This window comes from Alosa alosa, chromosome 5, assembly GCF_017589495.1.
Source record: "Alosa alosa isolate M-15738 ecotype Scorff River chromosome 5, AALO_Geno_1.1, whole genome shotgun sequence".
In the NCBI taxonomy this organism is placed as follows: domain Eukaryota; kingdom Metazoa; phylum Chordata; class Actinopteri; order Clupeiformes; family Clupeidae; genus Alosa; species Alosa alosa.
In genome coordinates, this window is record NC_063193.1 from 25269749 (window position 1) to 25291084 (window position 21336).

At 43.7% G+C, this 21336-nt stretch overlaps 1 protein-coding gene across 1 annotated transcript; it reads right to left on the bottom strand.

Annotated features, from left to right (window-relative positions):
* Positions 1–1350: 1350 nt before the first annotated feature.
* ubox5 (U-box domain containing 5) lies at positions 1351–11799 on the bottom strand. The gene is made up of 5 exons (XM_048244204.1): positions 11546–11799; positions 10650–10717; positions 8526–9822; positions 7354–7473; positions 1351–2382 (listed from the first exon to the last, which is right to left on the bottom strand). The coding sequence occupies exons 2-5, from the start codon at positions 10701–10703 to the stop codon at positions 2180–2182; spliced, it is 1674 nt and encodes a 557-aa protein (XP_048100161.1). The 5' UTR covers positions 10704–10717; positions 11546–11799; the 3' UTR covers positions 1351–2179.
* Positions 11800–21336: the final 9537 nt, after the last annotated feature.

Genomic DNA, 21336 nt, shown 5'->3' on the forward strand with positions numbered 1-21336 from the left:
AGCATTTTTGTGAATAAGCTCAGCATAGAAAGCTGCCTTTGCTGCTTTGACAGTGTTTTGATAAGCCTCAAGAGAATCTCTAAATATATCATAGGAGACCTGTAGTTTATCTTTTTTCCATTTTCGCTCTGCTTTCCTACAAGCCTTTCTGAGCGAACAGGTAGTGGAATTTAGCCAAGGAGTAGTTGACCTATTGGATTTACACCGCTTTTGTTTTAAAGGAGCTACAGAATCAAGAGTGGCAAGGCAAGATGTATTTAAAAGAGTAAGTAGATCCTCAGAGTCAGTGCAGGTGGAAAGAGAATGTAAGACAGCAGGTGAAAGAGAGAGCATAAAAGTATTAGTGAACTGTGAGGCTGTGGTGGAGGGAGGGGGGACAAAACAGTGAAGATTCAAATAAAATCATAAAATGGTCAGACACACCAGTACAAACTATTTTAACATTGGAAACTGAGAAACCAGAGGACAACACTAGGTCTAGTGTGTGACCCTTCTGATGTGTTGGGGCCATAACTGACTGCACAAGGTTAAAAGAGTCCACAAGGCTTAAAAACTCATTGACCAAAGGTTTAGATGGGCAGCATATGTGGATGTTAAAGTCCCCCAAGATTAATAACTTATCAGCACGAGAGGCCATAAAAGATAGAAGTTCAGCAAATTCTTGAATGAAATTACAATTAATATTTGGTGGACGGTAGACTAAGGCACAAAGTACAGATGCATTGATCTTAAACAGCTGTAGTTCAATAGTAGAAAACAGATCAGTTGGTACAATTCTACATTTAAAACTGTTCTTAAACACTTGTGTCACTTTATTTCCATACCTGGGTGAAAAGGAAAGTCGTGAACTACTCCTGAAAAGAGACTCTGGTTATCTTAAATAAATTGTTCGCAAATAGTTCTGTTAAATGTTGTATATAAGATTTTCTAGGGATGCCAATAATTGTGGGTAATGTGTTTTTGTTAAAAATATTAATTAATTTTGTTAAAAATATTAATTTCGTTTCGATTAAATTTGCTTCCCTTCAAGATTGGATTTTTCTTGTTTTCATTGTGAGATTAAGATAAATCACCAAAAGACTATTTTTATACCTGTTTCTAGTTAACTTTACCAATAATTGTGGAGGGTACTGTATGCATATTTATTGTATGTATATATACATATACTCCTGGCTTACTCCTGGCTTCCACCTTAACCCGGAGTTGCTCCAGGAACAATGTTACATTGCCCTTGTAATTTAATTGACATATGTATGTCACTTTGGAAAAAAATAATTATGAATGTAAATCTTTATCTACTGTATTATATTATATATCATGGCAACATTTCAAATGAAATAATATGACCAATTTAATTGTGACATCTTTTCCATTTATTTGTTGTCAAACAGTACACCATAATATAGTTGTGAGTAGTGTGGATTAGAAAGTCCTTTGAATTGCTCCGTGCTCACACGTCCAAAAGGGTCCAAATGAGCCTTTGGGAGGTGGAGGTGGAGAGTGCGACACATTGCGTTCTGACCTCCAGAGGCCTGGACTGCACCTCCCTTCATCCTCCTCCATGCTTTCTTTTCACACAAGCAAGTCAGCCTTGGGCCTCTCAGCACGCTCCCCCTCATCTCTTTCAAGCTCATCTCTGCTGCATTCTCTCTCTCGCTTGCTCAAGTTCTTGCAGAGATTTTCAATTTCCACTGGCCAAGGCCCCCAGCCAGAGCCCTGGGCCACATGACCAGGGGTACAGCATTTAATGACTGCAGTGGGCCAAGATGGAGATGATCAAGATGGAGCCGATCAAGATGGAGCCCATGACCTCGGACATCAGCATGGCAGGTTTGTATAGCCATGCTTCACATTCCATCTGAGCAGTTTTGGTAGGTCAGTAAGGTTGGTAAAAAAAAGAGGACAACGATGCTTTTGAGACAGAAGATCACTACAGCACAGAGCCTGTCCAATTCAATATTAAAGTCAGGACATTATGAATGTCAAAATGTAGAGTATCAGATGAGAAAATATTCAACCATCCCAAAGTTCCTGAGAGGCACAACTGAGTACAACCGATGCTATTCTCTGCCCGTCAAAAAGTTCATGCTGTACATTTCAACACATTTTGTCAGTAATCTGCTGCGTTCTGTGTACCATGGTCTGTCTGAAGTTCATTTTATGCAGCGGTCAACAGTAGTCAGTGGTGCACACGTGTGACCGCACTAGCTGCGGCAACAGAACCGCATGTAGGGCAGACGATCTGGGGTCCTCCAGTGTTTGGTGGAGCTTTGCGGGTGAGGCACGGGCGGCAGAGGAGATGCCTGCATGGAAGAGCGTAGGCCGCAGGGCTGGTTGGATAGCGGGTAAGAGAGACAGAGCAAAGGGCACACTGATCCTCACCTGGGAATGGAGGAACAGAAGAGCCGGTTAGTTTATCATACACCAAAATAAGCTCACTCAAAGAAGTGTCGGCGGCGGTGTGTACGTACAGTTATGAGTATATCTTTCTTACACAGTCTCCTTTAAATTTTCAGATTTAGGAATGTAGATAATCAATTATAGAATAGTGTAAATTGTTAAACAACTCTCAGATGTGCTTCATCCAGTGCCACAATCTCTAAGTTAACAGTCTAATCCTAATTAGTACAAATGTGTAGTTTCATGTTACAGTGATCAACCAGTTTTTTTTAATCCTGCAACTTTCCCACGCTAATGTAACAAATATGTGGGCGGGCAAAAGTGAGCCGTTGGAGCTGCTCAGACTTGTTCGTTGGTACAGTTGATTTGGTGATGGAGCTCATGCACTGGCAAGTTGCGTTAGCTCTTATGCTAGCACCATACTTCATTGTTGTTTTGAATTGGCTAATGTCAGACACTAGTTTACTCAGTCATTGACTTGTCGGTTGTACAGTGCCTATAGAAAATCATCATACCCCTTTGAAAAAGGTTACTTTATTTGTCATACAGCCTGAAATCAAAACCCATTTAAAAAAAATCTTTTTGCAGTTTTATTTACAAATTTAGCTGTACAGCATCAACATAATGGAAAAAAGGCAACAGTTCTGAAAATTAATAAAAAATGAAAAACTAGAATAACAGGGTTGGAAATCTAGAAAAACAGGGTTTAGTCATCAACCCCCTGATTTAATACTTCGTAGAGCTTCCTTTTGCTTTAATTACAGCCATCAATCTGTTTGGATATGATTCTATTAGCTTTGTGAACCTAGATTGGGGAATATTTGCCCATTCTTCCTTGTAGAATTGTTCAAGTTCAGTCAAATTCTGTGGGGAACGGCGATGGACTGCTCTCCTCAAGTCCATCCACAGATTTTCTATAGGATTTAAGTCAGGGCTCTGACTTGGCCACTCAAGGATATTCACCTTCCTATCCTTAAGCCACTGCTTTGTTCTTTTGGCAGTATTAGGATCATTGTCGTGTTGGAAGGTGAAGGACCTGCCCATCCTGAGCTGTCTAGCAGAGGGACGCAGCTTTTCCTCAAGAATTTGGGTGTAATTGGCAGCATCTATTATCCCTTCTATCCTGACCAATTGCCCAGTCCCCGCTGAAGAGAAACATACCCACAACATAATGTTGCCCCCAAATGTTTCGCCAAACATAGCGCATGGAGTTCAGTCCAAAAAGTAAAATCATTGTCTCGTCTGCAGTATGCAAAAACACATCTAGAATATTCAAAGTCAAAGTCAAAGTCAAAGTCAGCTTTATTGTCAATTTCTTCACATGTTCCAGACATACAAAGAGATCGAAATTACGTTTCTCACTATCCCACGGTGAAGACATGTAAAGTGTACAAGTGTGCAAGTGTTCAAGTGTGCAAGTGGAGTAGTGCAGGCGGCCATTGTGGGTCCAATGTCTAGGATGTTATGTAGCTGAGGGTGGAGGGGGGAGGGAGGGAGAGAGTTCAGCATCCTTACAGCTTGGTGTATGAAGCTGTTGGTGAGTCTGGTAGTGGGGGCGCAGGCTTCTGTACCTCTTCCCAGAGGGCAGTAGATCAAACAGATTGTGGCGGGGTGACTTGCATCACTCACAATTTTGGTCGCCTTTGGGGTGAGGTGGGTGGTGTAAATGTCCTTCAGGGGAGGGGAGTGAAGCACCAATGATCCTTCCAGCTGTGTTCACTATGCACTGCAGGGCTTTCCTGTTGTATTCAGTGCAGCTTCCGCCCCACACAGCGCATACAGCTGGAGAGGATGCTCTCAATGGTGCCTCGGTAGAATGTGGTCATGATGGCTGGTGGAGCACTTGCTTTCGCCTGAGTTTCCATAGGAAGTACAGGCGGCGCTGAGCTCTCTTAAGCCAGTGATGCAGTGTTGGTGGTCCAGGAGAGGTCTTCACTGATGTGCACCCCCAGGAATTTGGTGCTGCTCGCTCTCTCCACCACAGCACCGTCGATGGTCAGTGGCAGGTGTTGGGTGTGACCTCTCCGGAAGTCAACAACAATCTCTTTGGTCTTGCTGGCGTTCAGCAGGAGGTTGTTGTCCCTGCACCACGTGGTCAGATGGTCGACCTCCAACCTGTATTGAGTCTCGCCGCCCTTGGTGATGAGACCCACCAGAGTTGTGTCGTCCAGCAAATTTCACTATGTGATTGTTGCTGTAGGTTGCAGTGCAGTCATCGTCAGCAGGGTGAAGAGCAGCGGACTGAGCACGCAGCCTTGGGGGCCCCTGTGCTCAGTGTGATGCTGCTTGAGGTATTGTTGCCAACACGCACTACTTGGGGCCTCTGACAGAGGAAGTCCAGTAGCCAGTTGCAGAGGTAGGTACTGAGTCCCAGTTTGTCGAGTTTGCAGATGAGTTGTTGTGGTATTATGGTGTTGAATGCAGAACTGAAGTCTATAAACAGCAATCTCACATATGAGTCTCTTTTTCCAGGTGGGTGAGGGCTGGGTGGAGGGCAGAGCAGATTGCATCCTCTGTAGACCGCTTGGCTCGGTATGCAAACTGGAAGGGGTCCAGGGTGGGGGGGAGAATGGCTTTGATATGTGACATGACAAGCCGCTCAAAGCACTTCATGATGATGGGTGTCAGTGCCACAGGGCGGTAGTCATTGAAGCAGGATGGAGCAGTTTTCTTCGGCACAGGTATGATGGTGGCAGCTTTGAAACATGATGGGACGATGGCTTGCTTCAGGGAAGTGTTAAAGATGTCTGTGAAGACATCCTTAAGCTCCCCCTCAGTCCTTCAGCGCCGCGACCTGGGATGTTGTCTGGACCTGTTGCCTTACGGGTGTTGATAGCAGCAAGTGTCCTCTTCACGCTGTCGGCAGAGAGGCACAGGGGCTGCTCATGTAGAGGGGGATGGGTCTTCTGTGGGCAGGTGCTGTTTTGTGCTTCAAAGCGAGCAAAGAAGCGGTTCAGGTTGTTGAGCAGAGGGATGTTGCTCTCACAGCTCTGTGGCGGGGCTTGTAGTCCGTGAGGGCCTGAATGCCCTGCCATAGGCTTTGTGAGTTCCTGCTGTCTTTGAAGTGGGTGGTTATCTTGTGAGTGTATTCCTTTTTGCTTCCTTGATGCCACGGGGACAGGTTGGCTCTCGCTGTTTTCATGCCAGCTTCATCCCCAGCTCTGTAGGCTTTGTCTCTGGCCCTCAGCAGCCTGAGGACATCCCCTGTCAGCCATGGCTTCCAGTTAGCCCGAGTGATGATGTCTTTGTGTGGGTCACATCATCGATGCACTTGGTGATGTAAGAGGTTACAGTGTCTGTATACTCCTCTATGTCTGTCCGGTTGTTGTAAGTGGCTGCCTGCTTAAACATTTCCCAGTCTGTTGTGTCAAAGCAGTCTTGAAGAGCATCGGAGGCTCCCTCAGGCCACACTTTTACCTGCTTACGAACGGGTTTGTTCGCTTTTACCCTTTGTCTGTATCGGGGCATTAGCATAACAGTGATATGGTCTGAAAGTCCAATGTGGGGGAGGGGGGTGGCTTTGTATGCTCCTTTGTGTGTAGTGTAGACCAGGTCCAGGATGTGATCTCCTCTTGTTGGAAAATCAACATGCTGGTGTAGCTTTGGAAGTACAGATTTTAGATCAGCATGGTTAAAATCTCCAGTGAAGATGGTGAAACCGTCTGGGTGTGCCGTCTGTTGTTCACTGACAGCCTGGTACAGTTCACTAAGAGCCGCGTTCTTATCGCTGTTGTTGTTGGTAGGCGGGATGTAAACTGCGACTAGCAGAATCGCAGTAATTTCCCTTGGCAGGTAAAAAGGACGGCACTTTATGATCATAAACTCTGCCAGTGGTGAGCAGTGTTTGCATGCATATTCTGCTACAATGTGGAAAAAGGTTTTATGGTCAGATGACACTAAGATTGAACTTTTTGAACTCTGCGTCGCCGCGAACCCCTCTCCGTCGAGGCGACGCAGACCGCAAGGACTGTGATTGGTCAACTCGTCCTGTGTGTTGATAGTCGGTGTTTCAAGCAGCCTACTGTGGGGAGTTAGCAACATGTTAGTTCGCTGACATAAGCTTTGCAAATAAACTCAGACATATTTTGGTTACATTGACGGGGTTATCCGTTTGTAAAGTGTCTATATGTCAGTAACGTTTTGAAATTAGCACTTCGCCAGCAAGCAGTACTTTGTGGGCAGTTGTGCTAAGGTTCTCTTGCTACCATAACTTAAACTGGCTGGCAGACCTCGCAAGTAACTAGGTCAATGGATTTTACTGTGTCTATTTCTCGATACTTTGTACAAAATCTAAGCAAGAAAAGGCCAAACAAATAAGATTCATATTTTGGTTTGCCATTCTGAGTACTGTTTCGGTCATACAGTCTATTGTTTCGGTGGTGAGCGACGCAGACACAGGCGACACCGAGCGTTATGGCGGTGAAATGCACTGTGATGCAAAGCAAACCGACACAGAACCATAAAAGGGTCACAACGCCGTAGGAGTGGCGGCGTAGCTACGCCGTGGAGTTGACGCAGAAGCATGTTGTGCCCTTTAGATGACACATATATATTTGCATGTATATAACTATACATTTGTATAGTTTAATGTAAAGGAAGTGAGTGACAGAAAATTGCTGTTCTGATTTTGGTGAACACCATGACGTCTGGAAAAACACATAGATGTATAATTCATCTTAAATTATAGCCTGGAGCTGATTTGTGCCCTTGGCCTGACAAAATGATTTAAGTCTTTCTTGGAATGTACAAAAATAAATGTAATCACTGGCCATTAACTTGGTCTACATGCTGACTACAGCAAAAATGACAGAGCTGACCAGTTTTCTTTTCAGCAAAGCTTCCTTACAAAATGTGTAATATACCAAGAATATTACACATTTTGTAAGGACATTTTCTGTTCCCTTTCCATAATTGATTGCCACCTGATTGATTGAAAGGGGAGTGTGTTTGCACCTGTGTGTGGGGCGGGGGTGTGGCCCTGCGGATTCTTCTTGCTGGTGTAGGAGGGTAGCCCCTGCAGAGCACAGCTCAGCGCTGCATCCAGACTGGCCGACAGACGCTCCTCATGGGAGCCTGAGGGAGCAGCACACACAGGACATGGAGGAGAACAGTTCTGAGATCAGCCAACAGCATAAAACATCACACAAAAATAAACCATCATATGGAGAGAGGTAGCAGTAACGGATCCTACACACAGTTGCGTTCCGTCAACGCATGCCAGTGGGTGTTCCCGACGGTAGCTATGCAAATGACTTGAAGTATAACCGTAATTTGATTGGCTGGTGCCTTCCCTCGATTGGCTTGATTGGCCGGTGCTGTCCGTCAGTGCAGCAACAGCTTAACTTCTCAACGCGAGCAACGGGAACAACGCGACGCAACGGACCCACAATTCAGTTCGGCAACGGATGACGTAAGCCCATGTAAAGTGGACGGGGTGCGTCTCCATCACTGCAATGCACGCAACTGTGTGTATGAGCCGTAAGACATAGAAAAAAGGGAATTGATAAAAGTCAACTTAGACTAAAAAGAAGAACACAGCGTGCAGGTATATAATCAATACAAAGGTCTCAGGCCAGAGAGTAGAATTCAATCAAAGTTGAAGTCAAGATTTCAATTTGGGCATTTAATGAACCCTTCAGTGAGGTGTGCAGACATCTGAAAAGAGAACATCAGTAGTGTACCAACATGGGTAGTGTAGCACAAAAGGAGGCGCTCAGAAAACAGCACTAAGTTCAACCAGCCAACGTGGCTTTGCGCAAACATACACGCCACTTCAAAAATAGCCAACTGCAGTGTTATCTGCACACATTTTGCGCTATCTGCGTGTATGTCAACGCCACGTAAACATACACGCCGTCTCACTTCTGCGTGTATGTCGACGCCAAGTATATGGCGTCCTCTAGGGTTAGGGTTATGGTTAGGTTATGGTGTTGATAAACACGCAGTTCATGGTATCAGTCTGAACCAGCTTGTGGAGAAGAGTTGTGAGAAAGACATCTGCAGATTCTGTACAGAGAGACTGAACTAAGTCTGAGTGAGGAACACGGATCAGTACACAGAATAGGGCTCAGACAGAAAAGTCCACAGGACAGAGAAGGGGAATTACTTTTAGATTTGCACCTCACCTGTGGAGTGCGTTTGCTGTTCTGCTCTTGTTTTTTTGCATGGCTGCAGACTGTTCTCTGCTTTTTTGGACGCACTCTTACTAGCTACTGCACAATCCCTCAGTCTGTCCATGTCTGGATTAGAAGCATCCAGTCCTCTCTTTCTCCTCAGGACCGAACGCTCCCATCGTCCTGCTGCTGCTGGGGTCACCCCCTCACCCAGGGCCTGGTTACTGGGCGGCCCATCACTAGAGGAGGATGTGTGGCAGTCCACAGCACCATTGCTTGCAGTACAGCCGGGCTGGGTGTGTGAGGTAAGTGAACTGTTGGGTAACATGGGCGTCTGTGGTTGTTTGGGAGTCTGAGGGATGAGCCTGGAGGCCTGCGGGCCCAGGGTGGTGGCTCCTTCTTTGCTCCCGCAGACGCCCGGCCGCCCTCCTCTCCGGAGGACCATCTGATCGATGCGGCATTTCAAAAGTGGGCATGGCAGGGGCTTGGAGTCTGAGGTGAAGGGCACGCCGGTGAAGGGGTCACTGGGCGAGCGTCCCCAGGTGGCCTCGCGGCGCTGGTACTCCTCCAGGGAGCTGAGGTCCACCACCGCCCCACTGGGCAGCACCATGGGCAGAACCATCAGCTCCTGGGTCAGGGGGTCCAGGAACTCCTCAGGGACGGCTTCATCTGGGTCCGAGTAGGTGGCGGGCTCTGAGGTGTTGGTGGAGGCAGGGGCAGGTGGTCTGGGAGGCGTTAGGGGCTTTGCGGGGGCTAGGGAGTGGCGATAGGCCCTCTGGAACTCCTCCAGGGCATCAGGGGGACTAGAACGGGCTGGGAGCCCCCACACGGACAGCGCTTTGAATCCGAGCTGCGAGCCGGCGCTGCTGAACGGAATGGTCAGGCGCAGCCGGGCGACACTGCCCAGGGACTGCGGCCCCCGGCTCCAGAGGTCAGACTGCGTGGCCTCGCCAGAGGGTGGCGGGGGAAGATGAGGGAAGGGGGCGCGAGAGCGAAGCCGGGCCGGGGCACGGAAGCACACCAGCACCCCGTCCCTCACGTCACACCGGCCCACCTGGAGAAAGTGCCCCTGGGTGGCGTCAGCGTTGGCATCCGAGCTGCTGTGGACCTCCAGCCTGCGGGAGGCGCCATTCTGGTCCATCCCACACGGCCACAGCTCCACATCCACGCCACACACCTCCACCTGCCAGCGGAAACCAAGCGTCACCTGTACAGGCGGCCGCAGGAAGTACTCCAATTTGAAGCCACGCCGTCGGAGGGCAGGGTCCTCGGACACAAGGTTGGAGATGTCAAAGCCATCAGCACACAGCTGCAGAACAATGGGAAGAGAGGGAGGGGAGAACAGACATGCAGTAGAGGAGTGACAGAGAGATCAGAGTGGAGAAAGGAAGGACAGTTAAGTGAACTGAACCAAAGATGAAAAGACCTCAGAGAATGCAGGGTTGGAATAGACTACAGTGTTTCGCAGAGAACTAAATTCCACTTGTGGTGGTTGGTTTGCAGAATTAACTTGAATGCAACAGTTTTTAACAAATTAGCACAGCGTGGTTATGATGCTAACCAGATTTAAGCACAATTTAGTACAACCTGGAAAATCATTGTGTGGTGGTCAATGTTGATATTGGGGTGGGCCGCCACAAATAAGTCAATGTATGGGAAACACTGGACTAACACTCACATGCAGATACAGTTGCTACACTGTAAAGGAACACCACAAGGCATATACATACATGTACACACCTTCCTGGCCTTGGTCAGAACAGAACATAAGTTATGCACTGCATTGTAGGGCTGGGTTTAGAAGTTGAATTGGGATTAGTTTTTTGTTTTCTCAAATATAAAACACCTTCTTTGGACAGTTAATTTGTAGAGAAAGGTTAACCATCATATTTTCAACTCATAAGGTCTCAATATTAACTCAGGGGGAAAAAACTCTAAACACTATGTTACTTTTGAAACCATTTTTGACAAAAGCCTTCATTTCTATAGTCTAAATATATCCATTCATATATGTAATCTATATGCATTAAATACAGAGATTCTACTTATCCCTCTGCAAAATGTATACTGAACCTAATTACAACTACAAGTTTGAATTAAAAAGTGACAATTTTATTTCATGTGAAATATATGTACCTTATTGCACTGAACAGTGGTCTGAAAAGGTGGCTGACAAAGGTTGACCACCATTATCCTCTCAAGGCCTGACAACAAGGGCAACAACAAAACTGGAGTTAGCCAGAGTAGAGGTAGAAGAGGAAAATGAGTTAGATTAACAAGCTTTTAGTTGGAAAAACACAAATGTTTGTGATCTTTACTATGATGGAATGACACTAATGTGGGATGGGGGACATGTTTCTGTAGCCTACATTTTAAACTTGTCCGTTTCAGATTCCTCTATCCTAGAAACACCTCAAATATCAAAATGTGCACGAGCATCGGAATAAAATGTTCATCAGAAATTGATCATTATATCAAGTATTTTAAAGTAATGTGTTTAACAGCACACTAAGCAAACCAAAGCACAGCACTTTAACCTAACGGATGCATGGTTAAACAGGGCGAGAACGTGAAATGCAGTGCACGCAAAACAATGCAGATTACTGTTATTTTATTCAAGCTCGCTCGTTTGTATCATTTTATCATCATCTACTTCATCATATGGAGCATTTAAGTACTTCGACGTTGAACTTGGGCTGTAGCTTAACCTTAGCTTGCCTAACTGTCCAGCATCTCAGCCTCCCTCACTGACAATGAAGAACTCAATATTTCGAGGTTACATGGATGAAAAGTTGCCTTACTCGTCATAAACTATAGTTTGTTCAATGACATTACAGACGGCCATCTTCAATTGTCAGTTTATTACCAATCAACTCAAGTGCTAATGCAGGAGACTCAGCATGTGAGCGATTTTCTGTAAGCTAAGGCCGTTTCTCGTTAGTTGAGAAAGATGATGACGACAATAATATAATCGCATTTAAACACTTTTCATAATAAGCTTACAGAAGCGCCACTACTCCACACTGACTTACATTTGCCTCCTCAAAAAGTTGTAGCACAGCAGCTTGATCTTCCTGTAGCATCCTACCTCTGCAGTACAAAGCAAACGCAATCTAGTGCCGTACAGGGATTTACTGCCACCAAGAGCCTTGGCTATGTACTGCAGCAGTAATTCCACACTAACGAGTTCGCCAGTAGGAGTGATGGTTTACAATTGCAGTGAAGTTTAATAGAAGTCTAATAGAGGACGTAATACATTACACAGAAACTGATTTTAACATATTTTCCAGGCCGTGAATGAATGCATTACAAAAAGTTTACTCTACCGGGATATATATAAAAAAATGCCCATGTTCTTTTTACATCTATTACAAAATAATATATGACCACACTTTGAAATTGTGGTTTGATCCAGTATTTTGAGAAGGTTTACCTTCCTTATTATTATGACTCAGTAGGGCCTTTAAAACCAAGAGTAACATACATTACATTACTGTACATTTGGCTGAAGCTTTTTAACCCAAAGCGACTCCCAACAAGGGAAACAATAGCTGACATGTCCTTGTGATATGATTAATATGTGTTGATAATTATTTGGTTAACAGTGTCAACAAAGAATTAAACATGGCAAAGGTGGATGCATGTCAAGGCCCCGAGACACGAAAGACCACAAAAAGCCTGGTTTATTTCAAAGCCCGATCACCACATCAAGGTACATGCCAGGAGTGGGGTGTTAGTATGACAAGACAAGACACTGTGAGTACATAACAACATAGCATTTCAAAACTTCCTTAAGTTGAACTATTAACAAGAAACATTTTAATCTTAATTATTTGTTTTATCTAACAAATTATGTAAACTGGTAAGGTTTTTTGCAACATACAAATAAAATGTGCGACACAACAGTATAATTTTTTATTTAGCATTTATTTAAACAAACCATGCAGGGAAGACTATTTTAGTAAGCTGCCATTCATGTGTCACAGTTGTGAGCTTTTCCTACACACAATGGTAAAAAAAAAAAAAAAACAGTTTATGATTGTAGAAAGGCACTGGAAAGAATATAAAGGTCCATATGCAAATTTGCCCTTAAAACCAAAATACAACAAACATCTATGTAACATACTGTAAAAACAGACACACACACAAGAACAACATTTACATAGAACACATTAATACAAATATACCTTTAAAAACTATATTGAAAAAACTTTACTTATAAACAATCACATGTAGACAGGAACATCACCATGCATTTTGTTGCTGAGAGAGCAATATGCCCTCAGCAAAGGGGTTAGCTTTTGTGCCTTCACTTTCCTCAGTAAAGGGGATAGCTTTTGTGCCTTCACTTTCCTCAGCAAAGGGGATAGCTTTTGCGCCTTCGCTTTCCTGTTTGCTTTTGCACAAGGTGCTGCGTTCTGATCTGACAGTACCAGTAGGATGTCATTTTAACCAGCAGATGGACATGATTATCCTCCACGGCGGTCTCAAACATGTGCCTATGCAGCCCGGGAAAATAGTCCTTCTCTGCACTATCAGTCAGAATGTCTCTGGCAATAGCGCAAAGTGATGCGGTGTCATTTTCAAAAGTCTTTGAAAACAACGCTCTGTGGCTTTGCATATCTCCACAACCCCATGTGATGGCTTTCCTCCACATACCACAGCTCTTCCATTCACAGCAGCCAAAGAATGGGGAGAGGCATCAACGCTTAATGCTTTAATGCACGAATAGCATTTATGTTGTTCTTTGATCTTCTGAGTGACAAGCTCCACAAAGTGACTTAGCACTGACTCAGAAGTAGCTTCAGGCTGGAGTTCTGGCCTGGAGGAACAAAGGCGGTCCTTCTTCAGGGGTGTGACGGGATGAATATCAAACCTATGAACGAGTCCCACTGTTTCATGGGATATGTGTAGTATTGGAGGGTCGCCACCTGTGAGACCATTTCCTTCCCCTACAAGGACTCGGAGGATCTCCCTGTACCTGGCTTTTAACTGCCAGGCTGTGGGATTATTTCCAAGGCCAACCTCCTCCTGTATAGCTGCAAAGAAGACTTTCAGGTGATCCATGTTCAGTTTATGGGTGAGGAGGTACCGGCATGGTGCATCAGGAGTGTCTACAAGATCTTCGAAGACATTCCATATGCTTCTACAACAGGCTATGAGGCTAATGACATATCTGCCCCTTGGTCCTAAGTGCAATGGTTTTCCTTCTCTATCCTTAAGGCCAAGTAGGCAGCTCTCAGCATATTGCAAGATGTTTCTTAAGTCATCTTTATTCGATGTCTTCATTGGGGCCTTAGATCCATTGGCGAGGAGATTTTTGCTGGTTAGCACATCATACATGTTGTCCATTACACGAAGGAACTGAGCAGTCTCCTCACACCCCTGGAACTGAGGAAGGCGCAGCTCTTCATTGCAGTACTGCAGGGCATCTGCTAGACTGTGACTGAATATTTGATCTATGAGCTCCACCTTCATCACCTGCATTCGCCACTCTATGTGTCCCATTTTCCCATCATCTGGATGACTCAGTCCTCTTTTTTGGAGTTTACCAAGTTCAACTAAGTACTGCCATCTTATCTGCCCATCTGCTGTCTGTAACACTTTTTTCTCAGCCAAAGTGTGCCCAACCAATTTCAGCAAGATGGGAACATCCAAAATGACATGCACCAGTTGTGAAGGATCAGCTGGATGAGGGAAGTACTCTGGACTCTTTATGTCCAGACTGGCACCTAGAGCTTGAAGCATGTCCAAATCATAGAGCCAACTGCATGACAGGGCAGTCACAGTAACCTCTGTCTCACTGAGCCTGTGAAGAGACTCTCTGATTATATTGGCTATTTCTTGACTGGCTAAATGATTGATCAAGAAGTAGGCAATCGGAATCGCCCAGCTCTGGTTTAGAGACACCACCATGAGCACCATAGCAGCCCTGGCTTCATGTTCATCACACACCACATCATCGCCTAGATCCACATCCCCATGGAATTTTCCCTCTACATATTCGTCAAGGTAAGATATGTCCATCTCATCTATCATCAGAGCACATATTGTAGGATTGCCTTTTTTTTTTTGATCTTGGACATAAAATTTAAGAGCGGAAAATGTAGGTTTGGTGAAACCCGGACTAGAGGGGTTGCTATAAGACATTCGCATTGTGTCAGGGGGAGGTAACGGTAGACTGAAGCTTTCATGGACATAATCATGCTTTGGCTGAATAAAAGTGTAATGAGAATGCAAAACATTGAAGATCCTCTGCTGTTTGAATTTCTCTTCCACTGAAGTAGAACTCCAGTATGTCTGCAATGCTTTCAGAAATAAGACTTTTCTGTTTGATCTCAGTGATGACCACAGACAAATCAGACACCACTCTTTTCTTTCTCCATTTTTTTTCTCTTTCCATTTTCAACTTTTTGCCGGTAGACAGACCATGGGCTGACCTCAAATCCCGTTTTTGCATCTGAGGAGGCTGAGCTATGTTAGTGCACCTGGACACAGCTTCTGGGATCTGGGCAGTGCTGCTCTGTGACTCAATGACCACCTCTGCAACCATAATGTCAAGAGAACTAATCATGTCTACCGATGGATCGGAACCATCTTCTTGTGGCAAGACACTCATGTTGCTGGGTGAGGTTAGGTCCACACCCCTAAGCAGCAGAGGGCAAGCTGTTGAAATTTGGGGACCTTGGGACCTATAAGAAAAAAGAAAAGCAGGAGTCAGTGCTCTGAATGAGTAAAAAAAGTTTGTTTCATGTGTTGTTTTCTTCCATCAGGCTACCTGAAGTGGCAAGTTGACTTTAAAGCGTAACTCCCGCCAAAATGCTGGGGTCTTTTTGTGAATTTGTTTTGTTATCTTGAAATAACGTGATTATTTCATGTACTACAGTGATAATATCGTGTTATAACGTGACACATATCTTGTGAAAACGTGATCTTGTAAAAACGTGAAAATATCATTATCTTGAAGTTGAAATGTGATAATTCCATGTAATACCGTGATATAGATACATATCTTAACGCGATCGCGATCTTAATATAAAAATATTATTATAACAAGAAACTTTTTAAGTGATACTTTTTTTTAGTGTGGCAGCAATACGCTTCCGTTAGCCTAGAAATCTAGACGCACCCTATCAGCGGCAAATTAATTTGCTCAGCCTGTACGTCTAGTACCAAACCATAGGGATTTCTATTGGCTGACGCCGTGGACGTCATCCAATCACAGCGCTCTATTTTGTTAGAGTCTTAAGGCGGGCTTAACAGGATAACGACAGTCCTGCGACGGTGAACAACAAGGAAGGTGGCTATGGCGAACGAAAAGCGGTTGTTTGAATCGGCGTTGGCGTCAACTTTGGAGTTGAACTTGTGCTTTTCTTTGAAAGTTGAGCAACACAATGCACTTAAGTCATTCCTTTCGAAGAAGTATGTATTTGCCGTTTTGCCGACCGGATACGGATATGGTCGTAGTGCTGGCCTATTGCATGCCTAGGCAGTTTGAAAGACAATTCTCTGCCTGCCCCTTGGATTAAGCGAGGTGAATAGTTCGATTCCAGACTATACATTTCAATGATATAGGATGGCCCGTCAGGGTACGCTTCCGTATTTTTACACATGAACTCGAACATTGAGAACATTTTTTGTGTACACAGAGTATTGTAACGACTCATGCGCGGATCTACGAGGTGGCAAAGGGTGGCAACTGCCACCCCTGGGTCACAGTCTTGCCACCCCTGTTGCCACCCCATTTATAAATCAGATAATATTTTTTTAAGTATATTTTTTGTTCATACATGTTGGACTGTGAGAAGGTGTGAAACCCGCACCAAACTCCTCTCAAACAGAAATCGCCGATTTAGAATCCCCCGCCCCCTCACAATGGTTTCACCCATCACCATCAGCGCAGTGACCCCCGCGAAATTTCACCATTGGCAGCAGATTGCACAGTGCATGCAATTAAGTCAACTGTCTGTAGGCCTACAACGAAGTGGTACGTTTGACCACCAAGTCGAAAAAGTCCATAATCAGACCCATAGTCAGTCCATCAGTTAACCCGGCAACAACCTCACTGTTAGTCTACGTCATTTACATCCGCAAGACTTTGTCTCATCGAATTTTTGATGATGGTCAGGTCAGATAATAAGGGCATGCTCATCGTGTGGCTTAACGTTTAACATTTAAAGTCTATTTGTGTGTGTCGCTAGTTTATAACATTTGATTGTAGCCTAAATACTGCTGTCAATGTCAACCCATACACGTGATAATTCAACACGGGTTCTCAAAATTGTCATGCATCCACTTTCCCAGCATCTATGACTATCCAAATTTGGTCAACATGTCAAATCAAACTAGAATATCTAATCGGTGTCAAGCTATCTACCGATGGCTTATTTTGTATGACTAAATTTGTCCATATTCCCTCAAAACTCACTAGAAGACATCATTTGAGCGGTCATGTTTTAAAAATACCCCCAAATCATCAGAATCTTGTTTCAATCCATATAACCTAAATCTATTTATGGCTTATTTTATAAATGTATCCATATTCCCTCAAAACTAACTAGAAGAAATCATTTGAGGGGTAATTTTTTAAAAGAATTCTCTGGGGGAACATACCTCCAAACCCCCTAGAATTGCTTTTTGACACTGTATACTTTAAGTACAGACTACACAGAGAAAGAAATTCACATATTAAGACCCACATCATCCAAAACGCCAGCTACATCTCCGATTTGCCTCCGACCTCGTGTAATGTAATGTAGAGAACAAAACATATTCAATGAAATCCGTAGAATTGTAAGTTTTGAATAATGTCCATGGCCCCCCTCCTGGAACCTCATGTCACCCCTTCACCACCCCAGGAAAAAATCTCTAGATCCGCCCCTGTAACGACTGATGTGACAGCGTTGTCCAATCAAAAGTTTTATTGCCGGGCAGGAGCAGGGACACAAACCAGAGCATAGCACACGCTAGGGAAGTCATGAGAGAACACTCATACATTACACACACAGGGTTGGAAACAGTCACACCAACAGGAAGAGTCACACAAGAGGCAGAACTAAAAAGGGATTCACGCTACATTAAAAACACCTACATAAACAGTAAATAAAGTCACAACCCCCCAAAGTTCTCCCAGAATCCCCAGCGTGAAGCGTCGTGGACTCGTGGGAGCCGTAGCACACAGTCCAGTGCACAACGTTACAGTATAAAAAGAAGGGTTTGAACAACTCACTTTAGCAGTTGTTTTTTCCACTCGCCGCCATCTTGCCAGTCAAGAAGTGAGTTGTTTTTGAACCTGTCTTAGTTATTTCACCCACATGTGGTGGTTAAGAGCTGATTTCCAACCCTGGGTCAAAATATGACTAAAATCATTGACAGAGGACATTCTTTTTCCTCTCACATCTACTGGAATAGTGGCAAGCGTTTTGCGATCAAAAGCACCAGATCTCCTTGAGGAACTCAAGTTAAGCTAACGGTAAAACAGTTAACCTAGCCTCAGTTAACTAGCACTTTTCTTTTTACAGTGGCTGACGGTCAGTCAACTTACCCTCAAATTCAAACCGATGATGACAATATTTTGAGATTTAATAAAAGGAATAGGTATCCAACAAATGTTAACGTTACCTATCTTTTCTTTTAACTGTTACTTAGACATTTGTTTCCAGTTGGTAAGGACCAGTAAGAGCGCATCAACTTTTGCTAGTACACGAACTTCTGCTGGGTTGTCTCAGTGTCTCTCTCCATGGACTGTGTCTCATCACATTTATTGATGCATCACTGCCACCAAGTGTCCTGGAATGTATTGCAAACTGTGGAAAACATGATTGGACTGAGAATTTTTATGGTTATGGCTTTTGTCCAAATGCGACATAGGCTACATATAACAACAATACAATAGTTGCAATTAACAGTAAACAATTTAAAATGTTGGTAAGACTACATTAAGGAGAATAGCAATAATAAACAACAATGCCAATTCAAACAATAGCCTAATGACAATAAAGAGGCGGATTATTGTCCCTGCTGCCGAAACCATTCATAAGGCTTTGCATGTACAAATGGACTTATCAAAACATGATAGGCCTACTCTTTAGACCAGATCATGTTTAATATACGTGTAAAATGCTTTGAGTAGCCTTTTGTACCCAAAAATGTAGTCCTAGGCTACTTTAAATAAAGTTGACTTGACAAGATGTGGCCAACAGGTGTGTGCGTCATCAGGGCTTGGAACACTGCGGTAGAATGTTAGAACGTTAGAATGTTATGCAAAGTAGAATGTTAGGAAGTCCTACTTTTGTCTGATGTCCCATTATGGTTATGGTTATGGATTTGGCAGACGCCTTTGTCCAAAGCGACACACAAATACAAAACAACATAATATTTAAAATTGAACAGGGAACAGATTAGAATGTTGGTCAAATATAATAAAGAGAATAGTAATAATAAACAACAATATCAATTAAATCAATAGCCTAATAAAATAAGCAGTGAAAATGAGGGGGAAAGCAATAATACAAAAATAATGTCCATTCAATCAATAATATAAAAACAATGACATGGTAAGACTACATTAAGGAGAATATCAATAATAAACAATAATGTCAAATTAATCAACAGCCTAATGAAGATAAAACAATATTATACAAACCATAACACATAAGCGCTTAAACAACTAAGTACATGTTGAACAGGAATGTCTTTAGACCCCTCTTAAATGACCCAAAACTACCACAGGAACAGAGAGCACTGGGCAACTCATTCCACCAACATGGAACCACTGGGGAATAGAGTCTTGAATTAGACCTAGTTTTTATGACTGGTCGACATAACAGACGCTCATCAGAAGACCGCAGTGGGCGGTTGGGGATGTAAGGCTTGATTATTGAATAAAATAACTAGGAGCAGATCCAGTCAGTGTCCTATAGGCCAAAGTGAGAGATTTAAATTTAATTCTGGCTACTATAGGGAACCAATGGAGAGTAACTAGGAGAGGAGTTATGTGTCCTCTGGCTGATTGAAGACCAGGCGTGCTCCAGAATTCCGAATCAGCTGTAATGATCTTATTACACAAGCGGGTAAGCCAGCTAATAGTGAATTACATAGTCCAGCTTAGAGATGACCATGGTCTGAACAAGAAGTTGTGTGGAATCTTGTGTGAGATTAGGTCTGATCTTCCTAATGTTGTAAAGCATAAACCGACATGATTTTGCAATATAAGTTACATGCTTAGAGAAGTTAAGTCGGTCAACCTGTCCCTGCCAAGACACGTTGGAATTCAAATAGGCCTACACGACACACGAATTGTAAGATATGAGCTTAACCAGATATTAATGAAATCTAATCAATATTAGATTAGCTTATTCACACAACTAATACATCAGAAGACAGATGCTGTTATAAGATAGCTAGACTAGTACGCAGACAAGAAACTGTCGACGGGAGTGTGTGCCTAAACTAGCCAGCTGTCAATTTGTTTAGCTGTGTGTATTTAACTTCTAATCTACCGCACTTTATTGGTTGCAGCCCAATCCAAGGCCATGTCCGTTCACGTTGTAACACACATCAGCTTAGCGGAAGAGTGACAGCTCTGTTACCTGTGATGTTATTGTTGCCATTGAGAAACTGAACGATGAGTATGGATAATTTTGCTATCTTTCTTATCTTTGATATACTTCCTTATTCAATATAGAGTTTCTTAATCTTAACATATTTTTATGTAGACCTACTGTTCTTGGTCTAATCTTGGCTATGTTTCACCATTGTCAGAATAGCCTGCTGTCTATGTTAAAGAATGTGTTTGATATATTTTTTTCAGACAGTGGATGACCATTACAGGGCGCATGTCTGATGTAAGTTTTTACAGCAACTGTTTTACAATCATTTGTGGCATGCTTGTAGGCCCTACATTTCTTTACATGTTCTAGTCTGTTCTTTTGTGTACTGGCTCTGATAACCTTGTCTGTTGTTTAGATTGCAAGACTGGGCTTTGTAGAAATATGCTTATGCATTATTTCAAACGTGTCAAAGTCTGCACGCAAGATGCTCATGCCAGTTGTCCAAATCTTGGACTTCAGTACAACTCACATGGAGGAATCACAACAGTCTCTCAACTCACCTGGCACTGCTGTCTCAACAGACTCCTTACTAAAAAAAAAAGGAAGTGACTGTTTATATAGAGAAAATGTTATAAATACATATTTCCCATTGGTATACCTATAGGCTAACTTTTCACAATATTTACTAGGTCTCCTTTGGACATACCTCTCGTCCGTGCCTTGTGTGTGCAAATTCTTCAGGAGGTCAAAGGAGCCTGTCTTGTGGCTATTGAAAGAACAGTGGGGAAATTCACAAGTTTTCACTTGACCTCACAACGCAGGTGCTTCACTTGCTGAAAAAGAGCACTTGCCAGAGAGTCAGCCTGCCTGTCAACCAAACAGTTTCAGACACAGATCTTCAATCACTACAGAGAGGAAACAATGAGATAGACAGCAGCAGTGTCTCTCTTGAGTTCGCCTACATGTTTGCCGAGGACTTTGTGAAATGCTTTTCTGCATCAGCTGCTGTTCCCTTCTTGTCCAAGCAAAGTGAGCGACCCAAATGACTTCATCCAGAGCACATGGAGCTCCAACCCCTGCATGGCAATGGCGGCACATGAAAGCTGCTCTGGAAACACACATCTGTTCCTCTCATGCCCTGCGTGTAACAGTGGACTTACTGAGGGAGGTTATTGTGAACCAGGTGATGGGCAGCTTTTCACCAGAGCCAGCTTTTCCTTGCACAAGCCACTCTGAGGATGCAGCTGGCCATACCAGTTGTTTTCAGACGA

Excerpts from the sequence above, each read along its gene's own strand:
- ubox5 (XM_048244204.1), bottom strand. The coding sequence starts at position 10,703 with ATGGTGGTCAACCTTTGTCAGCCACCTTTTCAGACCACTGTTCAGTGC. Across the intron at positions 7,474-8,525 it reads ACAGCAAACGCACTCCACAG|GCTCCCATGAGGAGCGTCTG; the intron begins GTGAGGTGCAAA and ends CTGCTCCCTCAG. Across the intron at positions 2,383-7,353 it reads CACCCCCGCCCCACACACAG|GTGAGGATCAGTGTGCCCTT; the intron begins GTGCAAACACAC and ends CTCCATTCCCAG.